Raw genomic sequence first — 16730 nt, 5'->3', positions numbered from 1 at the left:
GCCTTTTGCTCACTGGTCCTGTTTCTTGAACCGGAAATGTGGATGGCTTCCCAGTCAAAAAATCCTCTGATCCTGCATTGTTTTATCTCTGAGTTTTGTGACGCAGGTCCTCTGGGATCCAGAATTAAGTCTAAATCAGAATCAGACACATGCTAGTGTGGCAGTGACCACTGCTAGCACTGTGGGCATCCTTCTTGTCTTTTACCAGTTATCTTAAAGTGGCTTATACCCTTCCACCCAAGGCATTTTGATGCTTAGTAAGTGTAGCAGCTTGATGGTGCTCGGGCATCAAAGTACAAATCGGCCTGGGCATTAGTCTCAACTAGATGCTAGCATGGTCTTGGAGTCCTGAATACATAGGAATTGTAGGTGATAGAGCCACAGGGCATTTTTGTGCCCTTCTCACTTAGTTGAGGCTGGGCTGTTGCACACTGGGCATCTGGGCAAGCTGAGGTTCTGTGAGGTGAGGGGACATGCAAGTCCATTCTTCCTTTCTCTCTAGCTTCTTCCTCCTGTTCTCTTGAGGACCTAATCAATTTTTGAATGATTGAGAACCTCAGTTCTGCACGGACTATGCAGGGAACCATTAACATCTCCTCTCGGGTCCCACGGTTGCTGGCTTAAAGCCCTCCGTATATGTCATGTTGTGTCTCTGATTACAGCTCAACAACCCTGAGATGGTGGAGGGCCTCGTGCTCATGAATGTGAACCCCTGTGCTGAAGGCTGGATGGACTGGGCTGCCTCCAAGGTAAGGCCAGGGAGAGCAGGTTGGTAGGGTCCCAGCCTCTACTCAGGGCTGCCCCTTCTTGGGCCTACTTTCCTTACTGTCCAAAAGAGCAGCCTTCCTCAGCCCTACTTAGGCTAGCAACCATTTGCTGCTCTAAAGGTCTTAGTGGTTTGGCCTTGGTTGCTCTCCCAAGGGACCCTGTTGATCCTGTTGAGTCTTTTTTTTTTTTTTTTTTTTTTTTTTTTTTTTTTTTTTTTTTTTTTTTTTTTTTGGTTAGGATTGCTTTCTTTTTTCTGTAAAGTCCCCATCATGTGCCAAGGATAGGGAGAAACTTCTGATCAAAGCCACACCAGCTGATGTGACTAGTCTCTCACTGGGTTAGTTTTCTGAGTTTGGGCAGCTTTTGGGGAAAATGGTGTGTGGCCTGCACCCACCCCTTCCTGTCTGCTAGATGCTGTGTTTCTTTCTCCCTAAAGTCTTGATAGATTTTGGGAGCCCTGTTCATCCCTGTAGGGCAGCCAGGAATGGAGAATTCTGCCTGGCTTTTATTTTATTTTCCAGCTGAGAAAGGGACATTCCATTTGGGCCCACTTGGCTGCTGATCCACTGTTTTAAGCCAAACAAGGAGGGCTGGGGCACTGGCCTCCAGCTGAGAGATAGGCTGTGGTTTTAATGAATTCCCCATGTTCAGTTCCTCTGGCCTTGAAACACAGCTTGCATATCTAGGGCCATTAGTGTGCCAAGAATGAGTGTCACAGCCTTTGATACCTAGTGACTTACAGGATCTTTACTGTGGGGGCTCTACTATATGGCCTGATGACATGGTTCCTAATGCCTTCAGTTATAGACAAGAGATCTGAGATCTAGGGCCGTCAGCCCCCATCCCATCTCCAGTGCTCCGCAGCTGCAAGTGGCCACTGGGTCAGTCCAGGACCCCAGGTCAAGTGTTCATCTCCCTCGCCCATCTCTACCCAAGCGGATCTACCTGTGCTATCTGCCTAATATCTATAGAGCACCTACAGATTCCATGTGCATTTATACAGCTCCTATTGTATATCTAGTGGCTTGGATGTTATGTCATGATCTGAACATTTATTGAAAACCAGTTGTATACTCTGCTTTCAGATCCTGCTGTATACAGTCTCTTTGGAGGGGGTGTGGGAAGTCATTAGTGAATTCAGAGATTTCAGGGAATTCATACACCAGAAACTGGCTGGAGGGAGAAGCTAGGGGTTGGTGTAGGAGGAGTAACCAGGACTGAGTGGACCCTGATCTGTAGATGGGGAGATCACCATGTGTGAGGGCGATGGGGCCTTTGTGATGAGGACTTTGAGCATTGCAAGCAGGGGAAGCTTGATAGCTAGGTTGTGGCTCCACCCCACTTGCTCTATGTCTCTTCCATATCAAATCTGATGAGAAGGAACTGGATAGAAAGCCAGGCCTGGCCTGCCTTGGGCTGTAGGTCCAGGAGGAGACTGAAAACAGGAGTTGAACTGCTACACAGCAGATCTGTGATGCCCAAGATGTCTGAGATAACCAACTTTTGCTGAGGAAAGGCTTACTCGGGGCTCCTCAGTTTAGAGTATTTGGTCTATGATCTTGGCCCAATGACAGGACAATATGCTATGGCAGTAGGCCAGCCACAGGCTGGGATTAAAAATAAGAGACTACCCCAATGGTCTGAAGGCTTTCTGTGGGCTTCAACCTCTTAAACGTTCCCTGCTATCTCCCAGTAGAACCAAGCCTTTACTAAACTGACCTATGAGACACATCCCAGAGTCAAGTTCTACTAGGCTGTCATGGAGACCTGGATGAAGCCCAGGGAGCCAGGTGGTTATCACTCTGCCTCCAGGGCCCTAGGCTGACTGACTCTCCTCTCTGCTGATGAGTCCTTGTTGCTGATTTTTCTTTCTTGGTTTACCCTCCACAGATCTCAGGATGGACCCAAGCCCTTCCAGACATGGTGGTGTCCCACCTCTTTGGCAAGGTGAGTGGTGTAGACCTGTGTCCTGTGTCCTCACTGAGCAACTAACCATGTGACACTCAGTACCACATGAGCATGTGGTACAAGTGAGATACAATCAAGGGGTGACCCAGGCTGAAGTCTGTGAATTTTTGTGAAGTATTGACTCATACATAGCCAGCAAGCCATTCATATAGTTTCTCTTTGCCTCTCCTACTTTGAGAATCTTATATATGCGTACGGTGTCTTCTGAACAAATGTACCTGAGTTCTTCCCCTCTAGCTCCTCCCAGCTTTCCTTCCTGATTTCGTGTGTGTGTGTGTGTGTGTGTGTGTGTGTGTGTGTGTGTGTGTGTGTTAAATTACAAAACCCTGCTGGTGCTGCTGGTATGAACAAGTGTATAGGGCTATTCATCAAAGCATGGACAACCTGCCTGGGGCACATTCCTTGATGAAAACTGATTCCCCTCTTCCCCTCCAGCCTCCATCAACAGCCAATAGCTCCTCACCAGGGGTGGGGCTTCATGATAAACTGTTTTTGTTGAAGCACAGTATACTGCATATTTGAACAAATCCACCAGTCATCGTGGCAACTGAAATAACGGAAATGTCCTTCACCTCTCCCCTCTATTTCACTGCACTTTGAGCCATCCTCTTCTCAATCCTCCCAGGCACCCTGTCCTCTGCTTTTTCTCCATGAAGTGAATTCTGTACTGCTCTCTTTTCCATGGCTTCTCTCCCTTAGCGTGATTTTTTAGAATCTATTCACATTTCTTGGACACTATAATAGATTCGGTATTGTGTAATATTCCACTGAATGGACATACCATTGGTTTCCTATTGACCTGTGTTGGGTCTTCATTTGTAATAGTTTGGGGTTGTTAGCAGTGAAGTCTGCAGTGTAAGTGTCTGTGGGATCAGCTCTTTGTCTGTGTGAGGCTCTATCCCCAGTACTTTCCAAGGGTTAGCTCATAGAGTCTGTTCAGGAACTCTGTGACCATGGGTAAACATGATAGTCACTCCAGTTTGAACTGAAGAAATTCAGACCAGAGGTTGAATGGCTTGGGTAAGGTCTCCAGGAGATCAGGAGAAGTATGACTGGGATTTGAACTTGTAAGTTTGACTACAACATGCAGTCTCCTAAGCCTCTTTTTTTGCTTGGGTCTTACATGAACTGAAGACAGAACATGCATCCATGCAGTGTACTCGTGGCAGGCCTGGCTTCTGCTTTTGTCTGGTGTCACATCATTAGCCTCCTCCAAGGCCAACAGTCATGAGAGAGGTTGTACTTTTGGCTCACATCCAAGTTCAATGCCTGGAAAACCCCTCTGTTGCCCAGACTTAGTGAAGCACTGCTTACTGGATGTAGCATTCTCTGCTGCTGAGCTAATGAATGTGGCAACACTTTGATGCCCTCCTGAGTCTCAGGGCAGCAGAAAACACCCTTCTTTGGTGTAACCCCTTGGCTTGTAACTAAAATGGCTTAGAGCAACCTGAGGTTATCATTACGCAGCCCAGACTGTCCCCAAGTCTCTTGAGGCTTTCTGATGCCCCCAAGTTACTGCTATTAATTTGACCAGATTCCTCAGACCACTTTCCCCTGGATGTCTTTGTCATGGCTAAAGCTCCTTGCTGACAAAGGGTCCTTCTAATCCTCTAAGTGACAGGGTAGGCTGCTCTGAGGTCTACTGTGAAGAAGGAGTCCTGAGTTTACCTGAGGGAAAGCTGGGTCTCTCTGGTACCAATAGCTATCACTCAGCAGTCTGCAGTGGACTCACTCAGCTACCTCTGCCTCATCTGAGCCTTCCCTCCTTATCCCGAGGCTGGAGAGTGGTGACAAATCTTCCCTGACTTTCCCTCTGTCACCACAGGAGGAGATACACAACAACGTGGAGGTAGTGCATACTTACCGCCAGCACATCCTCAACGACATGAACCCCAGCAACCTACACCTATTCATCAGCGCCTACAACAGGTGAGAGCCCTGTGCAGGGACAGAAGCTGCCAGGTCCTACCAGGGTCCTCATCAGTGTACTGCAGCAGGCCTGGGGTGAAAGCAGGGAGCAGGACCGACCAAGTAGCTGTAGGTTAATAGAGTGGGGCCTGGGGAGGACAATGGCCATGGAGATGGAGCTGCTTGGCCCTTTGCACTGAGTGAGCTCTGCTGGGATCTGAGCTCCTACCCAGACTGTGGGGCCAGATGAGTGGCACGCATCTGAGTGGTCAGAGTGGAGAGCTGAGGCATGTGCCCAAGGCTGACTCAGAATAAAAAGCCTCTGTGGGCAGAGCTGGGCAAAGGAGCGAAACATTGTGAGGATGCAGAAACCTCGAGGCTGCTGGGAGGAGAGGCAGCTGAGGCTAAAGGAGGTGGTACTTATTCAGAGCTTTCCTGGGGAAGGGACTACACAAGGATATTAGCATCAGTCAAAAGTTCTGGAACCTTCTAGTGGAAGCTTGTGGAAGTACTGCCACACTCCCAGCAGTGAGCCTTGCATATATCTGATCTAGGACAGTGCCTAAGACTTAACCTGATGGAAGTTAGTTTGTATCCTAGAAACAGATGAGACCTGTTGGCTCTTAACTACTTCTATGGACACCAGGTAGCCATGAGGGTCTTGAAAGCTCTGTGACCTCATGAAGATGACCTGTGGATATTTTTCTTGAATGGTTTATGGTGGGACCTGCAGGGTCGGTGTAGCGGGAATGGCTTCTGGGGTAGGTTTGCTCATGCTAACCATGTGCGAATTAACCTGCAGCCGGAGAGACCTGGAGATTGAGCGGCCAATGCCTGGAACCCACACCGTCACCCTGCAGTAAGTGGCTTCTTTCTCTTGTGTTGTCTTCCTTGCTTTACTCAGGGCTGCTGGTAGGGGCTTCTGCTGTGTAAGAGAAATGCCACCTTAGGGTGGAACACTACAGTAGAGATGACTATCTATGTTCTATCCCAGGGACCTGACTTGAACTTTTTCCCTTGAGTAGCTGGAGTCAGCGTCAGGACAGGGAGTGTGTGATGTGTGATCATAGCTAGAGCCCTTGGATCAGGAGGCCGACTGCCTTTGTTAAACACGTTCAACACTGATGGCTTCCCAAAGCCTATAGATGAAAGATGCAGGACTTGATATGAGGGAGTCCCGGATGTCTAGGGAGAAAAGTCGCAGCTAACATATTCAACTGCCAATGATGGTGTCTTTCTATAGTTCCCTGTGTGTGCCACACTGTTGGGTACTTGTGAACCTGGCTTTGTCATTTATGCCAGACATTTTTTGTTTGTTTGTTTTTCCATCTTAATTCCTGGAAGATTCCTTTTATTTCTTCCTTGGACAGAGGTGCTTTGAAATGAAATCATTAAGACACTAAATCATTGGGCTGAAATTTTATACTAAGGTATAAGCAACTGCTAGCCCATTTTCTTCAAAGTTCAAAGCAGAGGATCGTACCCTAGAGGCATAGAGGTCCAGAGGGAGTTAGGGAACCTAAAGAGCCCTTTAGAATCCTGCTGTAGCCTGAAGTCTGAAGTCTAAGAACCTGGAGATGGATCCTGGGCTGACTCCTCTTCCCCTCTTTCCCGTGCAGGTGCCCTGCTCTGCTGGTGGTTGGAGACAACTCTCCTGCCGTGGATGCTGTGGTGAGTGATCAGTTCAACAGGCCACATGTGCTCACCTGTATGACCCTCCCAATGTGGAAATCATTGTTTAAATATGATATCACCTTGGGGTAGAGCTCAGACCAGCTTCTCTCTGTGGCCACCAGTTCTCACTGCCTGGCCACGCGCTTCCCCTGCCCTCCTGCTTTTCATGGGCACCTCCTCTACATGGCGGAATTAACGCTAGGCTTCATGGTTAGGGATTCTTTCCCAGTCTCAGTAGCAGGCAGACCTTTCTGCTTAGCAGAAGAGCAAGGCATCCGGGTCAGGCAGAGCTTTCTGCCTCAGTCTACCCTTTAGTTCCCATCTGCACTGCTAGGGAGGCTCAGGAGGATGCCTACTTTCTGACATTCCCACTCCTGGGGAGATATGTGACATGAAACTGTTGCTCAGAATTATGACTACTTGCTCTGCTTCTGCACTGCTCCATGGAGCTGGATGTGCCCTGAGTTGTCTCCAGGTCACAGAGTCAGTGTTAGGGTCAGACTCCAAAGCCACATGCATTTAACGACCTAAAGCACACCTTCTTTCTTTATGGGCAAAGGAACACTGGTGTTTCAGGTCATAGGACAGTGCAGGGCGCTCATGAAGTTGGCTGTGAGCCAAGTACTTACCTGGCCTTTCTCCTTGTTAAGGTGGAATGCAATTCCAAATTGGACCCGACGAAGACCACCCTGCTCAAGGTAATGATCAAGAGTGGGGCTGCCGTTGTCATGATTTTGGGGCCTCATGTGATTTGGGAGCTGAGCTATGCTTGAAGCACAGAACTGTTTTTGGAGCCATAAAGGCAGAGGCAGGAGGATGTCAGCTATGTAGCATATTCTAGGTTAGCCCCAGACCATATATTGAGACCCTGCCTCTGAAAGACAGGAAGAGAAGGAAACATGAAGAGGGGGAAGGGAGGGTAAGAAAGGAAGCAAGCTTGGAGTCCATCCGAAGCTGCTAAGTGATCCACCCCAGGGACTAGGCTGCAAGGGGACTACACACTTTGCCCATGTAGCTGGAGGATGAGAGACTGGGAGCACAGGACAAAAGTCCCCCTTCCCTAGAATGAGGTAAGGATATCTTTGCATCAGATCCCTCTGGATAGTGACAGGTTGTAAGGCCAAGGAAATGTCCTCCAGGAAAGTCTCCTGAGTTCAGTGTGATTGCTACCTTGTGCTTAGAGGTCTAGAAACCCCCCCCCCCCCCCCACGCAGCATTCAGTCAGGGTTGTTTACACACCCAAAGCTACTAGTGTGTGGCAGCCATGTTGGGGATGTGCCCCAGGCCTAGGCTCCTTCCCAAGGGTCTCTCTTCACTGGGTATACTCTGGAGGTTGGGATCTTGAAAGTTCCATAAGCCACTTTAGCTTCCAAAATGGTGCAGTTGAGTCTTGTATGTATACTCTTAGGGGTTAGTATGGAGTGGCCTGTGGGGACTATTGCTGGGTATAAGGTTTGAGGAATAGTTTCCAAGGAAGACAAGGGGTCACAGTCAACAACAGCACCCACCGAGAGCAGTGTGCCAAGTGGGTGATGCTGGGGGCCAGTCCCACAGAGCACAGATTGGCACAGCTATGGCCTGGGTGTTTGGTGCTAACCAGCCTCCCTCCTTCCTAGATGGCAGACTGTGGAGGCCTTCCTCAGATCTCTCAGGTGAGTGAAATTGTGGCTTTTTTATTCAGTACCTGTCGCTTTCCACTGTTGGGGTGCATATGCCTTTGGGACCCATGAGCTTCCTTTTCTCCACGATCTCTGTGTGGCATCCATTGGTAGTTTATGCATAAATCCTATATAAAATATGCTTTATAAATGTTATGAACTCACTCGATCCCAATCAAGCAGCTTTTGGGGATTTGAGGACCTTGAGGTCCACAGGTTTAAGAGATTTGCCAGATGGGCCTGTCTTGGCTATGGAGTCAGAATCTTGGTTGTTGTGCCCTAGCCTCGGGCCACTGGGAGCTCAAGCCCAGAGCAGAGGGAGGGACAGTGAGGATATGACGATATGACACCAAAATGTATGTTCATTCCCTCTCTCTCTCTCTCTCTCTCTCTCTCTCTCTCTCTTTCTCTCTCTCTCTCTCTCTCTCTCACACACACACACACACAAGCAAATGAGGGTTGAACATGTGTGCCCATGTGTGCACATATGTATGTTCATGTGCCTCCATGCACATGTATGCAGGTGTGTAGGGACCTGCATTTAGGAATCTGCACAGCTTCCTTGTTCATATTCCTGCAGTCCATGTTCTCCTTGCTTCCTGCTCTCTTTATTGGCTTGTAGCCAGGACAGAACTAGCCTCATCAGGACTGAGACTATTTAAACACTATCGGGAACTGAGCTTCAAGCCTGATTCCCATGTAACCCCTCCCACCATCCCTTCCCAGGCTAGGTGTGTTAGCAAAAGACTTTCTCACCTCTGGTCAGATTGCACTGCATTTCCTCAGAGGCTGGAGGTGCTGACATCTCAGCTCAACTTCATAAGGGGAAACTGAGACTGAAGGGAAGGAATATTGCCTATAGCAACAGTTGCCAATGGTACCCAGCTGGCCCACTCTTCTCATTCAGAATCAGTTCATCTTCAACACAAAAGTCCTTTTTCTCTGCAGCCAACTCATATCCTACTATGCCATTGTTTGTAGTGTCACAAGATCCCAGGGGGCAACTTTTGCATAATCAAATGTCACTTGGGTTCTCTGCATCCTTGCAGATGAGTGGCAGGATTGGTGCAGATGGAGGGTGGGGAACCACATGGTCTCTGTTTACAAGGAGAGTGAGCCACTGGATGGTGTCTTCCTGAACTGGAGTCAAGGGATGACACAGATATACTGTTGGGGGCAAGGTTGCCCCCACCCAACCCCCTGCCCCCAATTTGGTTGGAAACAGCAGCTCTGGAAGTGGCCTTGGCATAGCCTGATATTTTATCCAAGGATAGCCTGGTTAACCCAGCTAGTGATAATAGCTGCCCACCCAAAGCCATTTATTTTATTCAGCTTTCCTTCTATTCCTGTTTTCCTTCTGTTTCTTCTCCTACCCATCTTTTTCCTGTTTTTCAACTTTGTTTTTATCTACCAGTCAATGCACAATCTGACCTTTTATACTACTTCCTTCTTTGTCCCTTGTTCCAGTCCTTCCTTCTCTGTTTCTTTCCCACTTCCCTCGCTTTGTCCTTTTCTCCACCTCCATCACTTCTTCCTTCCCACCATCTCTTCTTCCCTCCTTCCTTCCTGCCGTCTTCCCATCTCTCCATCTTTCTCTCCTCTATCCCTCCATTTCTCCATCCCTCCCTCCTTTTATAATCCTTTCCTTCTTCCGTCTCTCTATCTCACTGTCCTTCCCACCATTTCTCTATCTCCCATCCTTTCTTTTCACCCTTTCCTCTTTCTGCTATTCCCCTAGCACCATCCTTCCTTTTACTCACTCAACCCTTTTATCATCAACCTGACATGAACCACCTTAGGCACAAGGGTTCCTGGCATGGAAACCTCCAGTTCATCCATACAACCTGCACTTACTAGTTTTGGTCCATGGATCCAGGCAGCTGCTACCCTGTTTGCTCATTTATGTCACATGCACTTGGGAGTACTGGTCCTGTAAGGCTGGTGTCAGGTTTCCTGGAGATGGTTGGGCAGAGTCCCAAGCAAGCCATGTGGCTCATGACACAGGGCTGTGAACACAGAGTGTGGCTTGACCTTATATGCAGTTGAGAATATTGACTCAGAAGTCTTGTAAGTTATCCATGCTTTTTCAACCGTGAGGCAGGTTTAAGCTGTTTGTTTCTGGCCAAAGATGATTCTGGTCCCCACAACCATCCTTGGTTTTTCGTCTGCTTCTATGCTTTTCCTATTCACATGTGGTGGCTCCATCTTGGGCCAAAGCTCTGGCTTGCAGGTACAGGTGACCCATGATGGTCTGTATGTCTGACCACTGACTTCTCTCTCTCTCCTACAGCCCGCCAAGCTTGCTGAGGCCTTCAAGTACTTTGTGCAGGGCATGGGATACAGTAAGTATAACACCTTGGGCACAGACAGGTGTTGGGATGGTAATGTCATAGCCAGTGGGGGCTGGAGAGGGCTCTGTCATCTTGGCTGGCTTCAGCTCTAAAGCACTAGGCAAGTCTAAGAAAGGAGTAGTAACAACCATACATGACTGAATGAGAAATGGATCAGTACCCAGTTTGGTTACTGTACTGTATATATCACACCACAAACTAAGATGGTGCTGGCCTTTCTGGACAGTATGTTCTCTGAAGACCTCATCATGTGTTCAGTCTGATACACACACACACACACACACACACACACACACACACACACGACCAGAAGAAGTTGCTTTGCACCTGACATTTATTTAGCCGAACATGAGAACTATTTAAGAAGCATTTGGTGCAAGAATGAGACAATATTCTTATTGACAAGGCTAGTCTTTGAACTCATAATAGTCCTCTTGCCATAGTCTCCCAAGTGCTATGATTACAGACAGGAACCACTGTTTTAAGCTAGGACTATCTCTTTAAACACCACCACTGCCAAAGACAACAGCACACCAAAACCCAAGCAACAATAACAACAACAAAACCAATGACCAACAGCTGAACAAAGAATGATTACATGCTTGCACAGGAGACCAGCAGTTGTAGCAATAGTGGGGATGATAATGGTGATGAAATATTTGTAATTTTTTTCCTCTTTTAACCATCACAATAATCCTACAAGGTAGGGTCTAAGCAGGCCACAGAGAGGTTGAAGGTTGATTGAGCCAGAGTATTATGTAAGAGGGAGACCAGAGTGCCTGAGATTGAAGGTAGGGTGCTTCTTTGCTAAATCATTATATCAGGGAACTGAAGGGTTGAGCAACCTGCTACAAGGACTGGTTGCTTCCGGATTCAAACTTAGAGTGAGTTTGTCATTCAGGCAACCTCTATTTTCAGAAATGCCAGACTCTTACTAAGACTCATGAGCTTGGCTGGGCAGCAGCCTTGATTGACACTGGTTGACATGCTAGTTGTTGCTCTGGCTCAGGGCAGTCCTACTCAGTTTTTTTTCCTGCCTACTGCTTGGAGTTACAATCCATACATTCTTCTTAGCTGGGAAAGTCTGGCTTCCTGTTTCTTCCTGACACCACCTACCCATTTAGAAATGGTGGGCCTATTTGGCGAAGCTATCATCTTCATGTGAGTCTTCACCATGCCTGCTTCCCAGCAGGACAGAGTGAAGCAGTCCGATATGAGTGCCTTAGACAAGATTCTGTTGCTAGGTGTCTCTCTCCAACAAAGCACATTTACCTGTGGCCCTTCCTCCATGGCCTGCTTTCCATGGTGGATGTGGGAGAGAACTCCTGTGCAGTTGGGTTTCCCTTGCTGAGTGTGGATCACAGCTTGCTGGCTGTGTATTCAGGGAGGAAAAGAAATAAAACCTTACTTGTTCCCCAAATTTGTCTTCCATCTGTCCCCTCAGTTTAGTTTGACAATCTTCCCATAGATCTAGGAGAAAATAAAAGGGAGAGACACAGGCCCAAAGGCATTGCCGAGAGAGAAGTTTCCAGCTCACAGACTGCCTGCCTGTGATGCTGACCGCATAAGACTAGTCCATTGTGTGTCTGGTGTCATGGGAAGTTGTCATTTCCTGGTGAGGTCATCAGGACTCAGAGATTTGGGTGGAGAAATAGAGATTCAGGAACAAACACATGGGCCACAGATGTGCATTGACCCCGATTCTTTCTGAATTAAAAATAGGCTGTTCTGAGATGGCATACTTCTGTTATCTCAGCATTTGGAATGAAGAAGTAGAAGGATTCTGAATTCAAGGTCTTCCCAGCTACACAGAGAGTTTGAGGCCAACCTGGGATAAATGGAGCATTACTCAAAAAAAAAAAAAATGAATAGACAACAACAACAAACAACAACAACAACAACAACAACAACAACAACAACAAAACAGAAAGAAAAGGAAGGAAAGAAAGAAAGAAAGCCAGACAGGCAGACAAACCATGAACAACACTGATTCTTTAAGGAACAAATTCCATTGAGCAAGGACTAATCCAATTTTGGGTGTCTGATCTAGGGCAGTGCTTCACTGGGGTGTGGCGTTAGTCACCCCAATGAGTAATCTAAGAGATTCCCACAGATAAGGTTCTTAAGCATCAGGAATACATTTTCCCCACAAGTTCAGAGACTGCAAATATGAGGTCAAGGTTTGGACAGGCTTACTTCTCAAGGCCCTTTCTTGCCTGCTGGATTCTGCTGACTACATCATAGGTCTTCTGTGACCTGTGACTGCACTATACCAATCTCTCTATCTATATGGGCTGGCCTTCTCTTGTTTTCTTATTAAGGATATTGGCCTTTGGATTAGGGATCATTCGAATCCAGAAGAACCTTATCTTAACTAACTATCTCTAAACTAAGTATTCCAAACAAGGTCATATTCTGAGGTTTCAGGTGAACATGAATTTGGGGAAACACTGCAACCTCAGATAGGAAGAGGACTGTCTTGCATCCCATTCTGTCAGTCATCTGCTGTGGGATGCACAGCTTTGGTCTTGCTAGGGTTTGAGAGCTATCAGGCTTTTGAAAGGTAGACAGACAGACTGCTAACATTTCTTCAGGAACCATGTGATGAGACCTGGGGGTCCTTTTTGGGATTTGCAGGAACCAGCCAGCCTTGCTGGCTTCCACATTATACTGCCTACTGACAGTACACTTGAGAGGAGGTTACATGGTCACATGAAAGTCTTCATTTTGCAAACCTGATAGGGAAAGCTTCAAGTGTGATGATCCAGTGGTTACCCAGCTAATAAGCACATAACAAACTGGGGTTCAGACCTCTTGCTCATGGCTCATGATCTGTTGCCGTGTGATTGTTATATGCCTTTCCCACATCTTGGGCCTTACTATCTATCCCCTTTGTGAGTGACACAGATGGTGGATGGGTCCATGGATGAAGACAATAAAGAAGTGGTGGGTTCTTAGGATAGTATCATGGCTGGCACACAGGGGTAGAGTCCCAGTCCTGTAGAGACTTCCTGTATCCTAACCATGTTGTCTTCTGTGTTCCCAGTGCCTTCTGCCAGCATGACTCGCCTGATGCGGTCCCGCACAGCCTCCGGCTCCAGTGTCACATCCCTGGAGGGCACCCGTAGCCGCTCCCATACCAGTGAGGGCCCCCGAAGCCGCTCGCACACCAGTGAGGGGTCCCGTAGCCGCTCCCATACCAGTGAGGAGGCCCGTCTCAACATCACCCCCAACTCGGGTACCACCGGGAACAATGCCGGGCCCAAGTCCATGGAGGTGTCCTGCTAAGCAGTCTGTGCATCAGTCATCCTGGACTGGTGGTTTCTCCCTTAGCCCCCAACCCTTGCCTGCCACCCTACGCTAATGCGGTATTAATCTAAAGCTGCTTTTGTAAGAATGAACTCTGGTGGTGGCAGACCCAGGCTGTTCAGGCTGCCTCCTGGGACCAGGGTGGGTGGTGGTGGACCAAAGGCAAGAAGCAGTTCAGTGTTCTGTTCTGCTAACAAGTGGTCTGGTGGACCCTCTCTCTACCCTCAGACACCAAACTGCCAAAACTAAGAAATACATAGCTGTAACACTGCCTGGCTCCAAGCCCAGGCTGATCCAGCATCCTGGTTCACAGGCGTTTTGCCAGCCTGCCTACTTCCTGTTTCCTCCTCACTAAACTCTTTCCTGGAAACAAACTTCTGTTTTGAAAGGAGAGAGAGGCAGGAAAGTTGGGCGCCTTATTTTAAGTAGGGAAAACAAGAAAGGGAGAGAAAGAGGCAGAAGCTAGGGCAGGTAGAGGAAAAACAAGCCTTCTCAGCTCACTTAAAGGAATTGATTTTAAAGTTCTGGATGCTGAAACCCACAACCTGTTTTTCTGGCAACCTTTTACCATGCAAGGGAAACTGGTAACAAACTCCTGGCTCTATAGAGAAAATGATTTGGCAAATATGGGACATCAGTGGTTACAGCTCGTGCTATGCAGGCTGTGTGCCCCACTGTTCCTGGCTCCCATTCCACAGTGGGAATGAGTGGATGATACCTTTGTCCCTGGGGAAGATGGCTTTGATTTGTAGTTGCATTCTTTAAGGCAGAGGGAGAACCCAGCAGGTGACAGTGGTCCTTATCTGGGACAGGTCTCTAGGCATGGGAAGGGTGGGGATAGAATGGGCATGGAATTTGATAACTAATGTTAGGACCAAGTGCTAGAACCTGGTGGGTGTGGATTTCAGTGAACACCAGCCTGTGATCTGGAATCTTGTGTGACCAAGTCAAACCTTGTCTCCCATTATCAATATCTGACATTGACTTTAAACTTGTTGGTTGGATGTCTCTCAACTGGCCCACTGCTGGTTCTTCAGAAAGAATGATATGTTCTGGTGGGGGAAGGACTGGTTTTGGATTCTGTACATTCCGTGGGAACTTGCTTCCTTCTCCTGCCCCTCCTACTGACTGGGTTTGTAGCATTGGCCTCTCTAAGCAATGCCAGCCTAATGCCCATGCTCGATACTACTGCCTTTTGATTCTTACTGTGGCTAACTTTGGACTTTTCCTATAGGAAATGTGATTAGATCAGAGACACTTGACCATTGGGAGTCAGCCCTCAAGGCCTGCTGAGGTCCAGGATCTTGGAGTTGCTAGAGGAAAGTCATGCCATGTAGGTGACATGAGAGAGAGACAAGGAATCAGTTTACCTGCCAACTTCTACTGTGGAGCCTTCCACTGACCTTGTGTAGAAAGATCAGGGATCCAGGCCAGGGTGACTGAATGCTGACAAGAAATCACTGTATATGTCTTTCCAGGGCAGTTTCTTAATGAGATGTTTGTATTTATTTCCAGACCAATAAATTTGTAACTTTGCAGTGGCTTGTGTCTTTTCCTTTCCCTATAATGGTGTGTGCGACACTGTGGAACAGGAAGGAGTGGAGCTTTACCCTTGACACCCAGAGGCCCTGCTGTGTGCCCCTTGCTCTGGAGTTCTTTACCACAGAATAATGCTCGCCAGTAGAAATGGCACTGTCTGTCACATAGGTTTCTAAACTTTCTGGTAGTGATATTAAAGAAAGAAGAAACAGGTGAGCGTAATTTAGGCACCCATATAGCCTCATATATCTAAACTACCCATATAGCCTCATATATCTAAACTTATTTCTACATAAGTAGTCAGACAAGTCTTTTTCTGTAATAAGGAGTCCAGTGTGTAGTCAGCCTTGCCATACACACCAGGCACCTGGTAGCAGGTTGTTACTATAGTGATGAGAGATTATTTTTCAAGCTGGAAGAACAGGGAAACATATAGCTAAAAATGACTCCTGTTTCACATCCCATGGGAGAGGTTTGCTTTCTGTGTTTGATATGTATGTGTTGTGTGCATGTCGCACTTGTGTGTACATTTGGTGGTCTGAGGTTGGCATTGGGTGTCCTTCTGTATGTATTGCTCTCCATTTTATTGTTTTTGAGACAGTCCCACAAACATGTTTGCTTACCTGGTGCTGAAGAGGAAAATTCCACCAGACCCCTCCCCTCCTGGAAGAGAAAGGTCATACAATGCTTAGGCACCCCTCCCCTCCAGACAGTTAATTATTTCTTAGACAGTAACTATAAAGGATTTCAAACAGCCGTTCCCAGGCCCGGTTTCTGTTCCCAGGCCTGGTTTCTAAGTAACTCAGATTTGCACCTTATCTTTTACAACAAAGAGGGTCAGCTTAAGTGGCTTCTGTTTACCCAGGTTTACTGTGTTAAGGGCTCATCTCTCTAATAAACTTGTATCTTGGGTCTTTCTTCCTGGAATGATTGTTTGAGTCTTTGGAATGTGCTTCTCCGGGGATGTGCCTCGGGGGGGGGGGGGGCAGCTAACGTTTGAGTGTAAGCTGAAACTCAAATCTAAGGATCTCAACTTTAAGTTCAAGCTGAGACCTGAAATTACATTCTTATAGTTTGTCTGAGGGTGCCTCTCCATCTGAGGAATCTATTTCCCATCCAGACGATTGTTTATGGGAGGCCATAAAGTTGGGAGCCTGTAGGAGGGCAAATGTTGCATGCTAAGTAACTTGCTTCCAAGAAAGTGAGGAGGAAAAGCAAAGGGGCTCCTTGGCACCCTAGCATAGGTGATGACCCTGGCTGGGGACTAAGGTATATTTCACTTCTGAGAATCCATGCTGTGATGTGGCCCTTGATATGATACAACAAAGACACTTGAAGGCTCAGAAGATGGCTCAATTGGTAAAATACTTCCATTGCAAGTGTGACAACCTGAATTCAATTACCCATAACTCACATTTTAAAACAAACAAACAAACAAACATGCTAGGTAGCAGGATTAGTGTTTAAGAACATTAGCTGTTATCCTAGAGCACCCAGCTCAACTTGTAGCAGCCACATGGTGGCTTATAAGTGTCTGTAACTCCAGTTCTTAGAT

At 47.4% G+C, this 16730-nt stretch overlaps 1 protein-coding gene across 1 annotated transcript in view; it reads left to right on the top strand.

Annotated features, from left to right (window-relative positions):
• Positions 1-15177, top strand: part of Ndrg1 (N-myc downstream regulated 1) — a 41116-nt gene extending 25939 nt beyond the window's left edge. The window contains exons 8-16 of the mRNA XM_034516310.1: positions 663-749; positions 2659-2715; positions 4562-4665; positions 5447-5503; positions 6264-6315; positions 6969-7016; positions 7935-7970; positions 10267-10318; positions 13374-15177. Coding sequence (XP_034372201.1) covers positions 663-749; positions 2659-2715; positions 4562-4665; positions 5447-5503; positions 6264-6315; positions 6969-7016; positions 7935-7970; positions 10267-10318; positions 13374-13615 — 735 coding nt within the window. The 3' untranslated portion in view covers positions 13616-15177. The remainder of the gene's footprint in view (positions 1-662; positions 750-2658; positions 2716-4561; positions 4666-5446; positions 5504-6263; positions 6316-6968; positions 7017-7934; positions 7971-10266; positions 10319-13373) is intronic.
• The last annotated feature ends 1553 nt before the right edge of the window (positions 15178-16730 follow it).

The sequence above is a fragment of the Arvicanthis niloticus genome, chromosome 13 (assembly GCF_011762505.2).
Source record: "Arvicanthis niloticus isolate mArvNil1 chromosome 13, mArvNil1.pat.X, whole genome shotgun sequence".
Taxonomy (NCBI): Eukaryota; Metazoa; Chordata; class Mammalia; order Rodentia; family Muridae; genus Arvicanthis; species Arvicanthis niloticus.
Note: the sequence above shows the minus strand (reverse complement) of the source record. Positions and strands in the feature narration are given on the sequence as shown.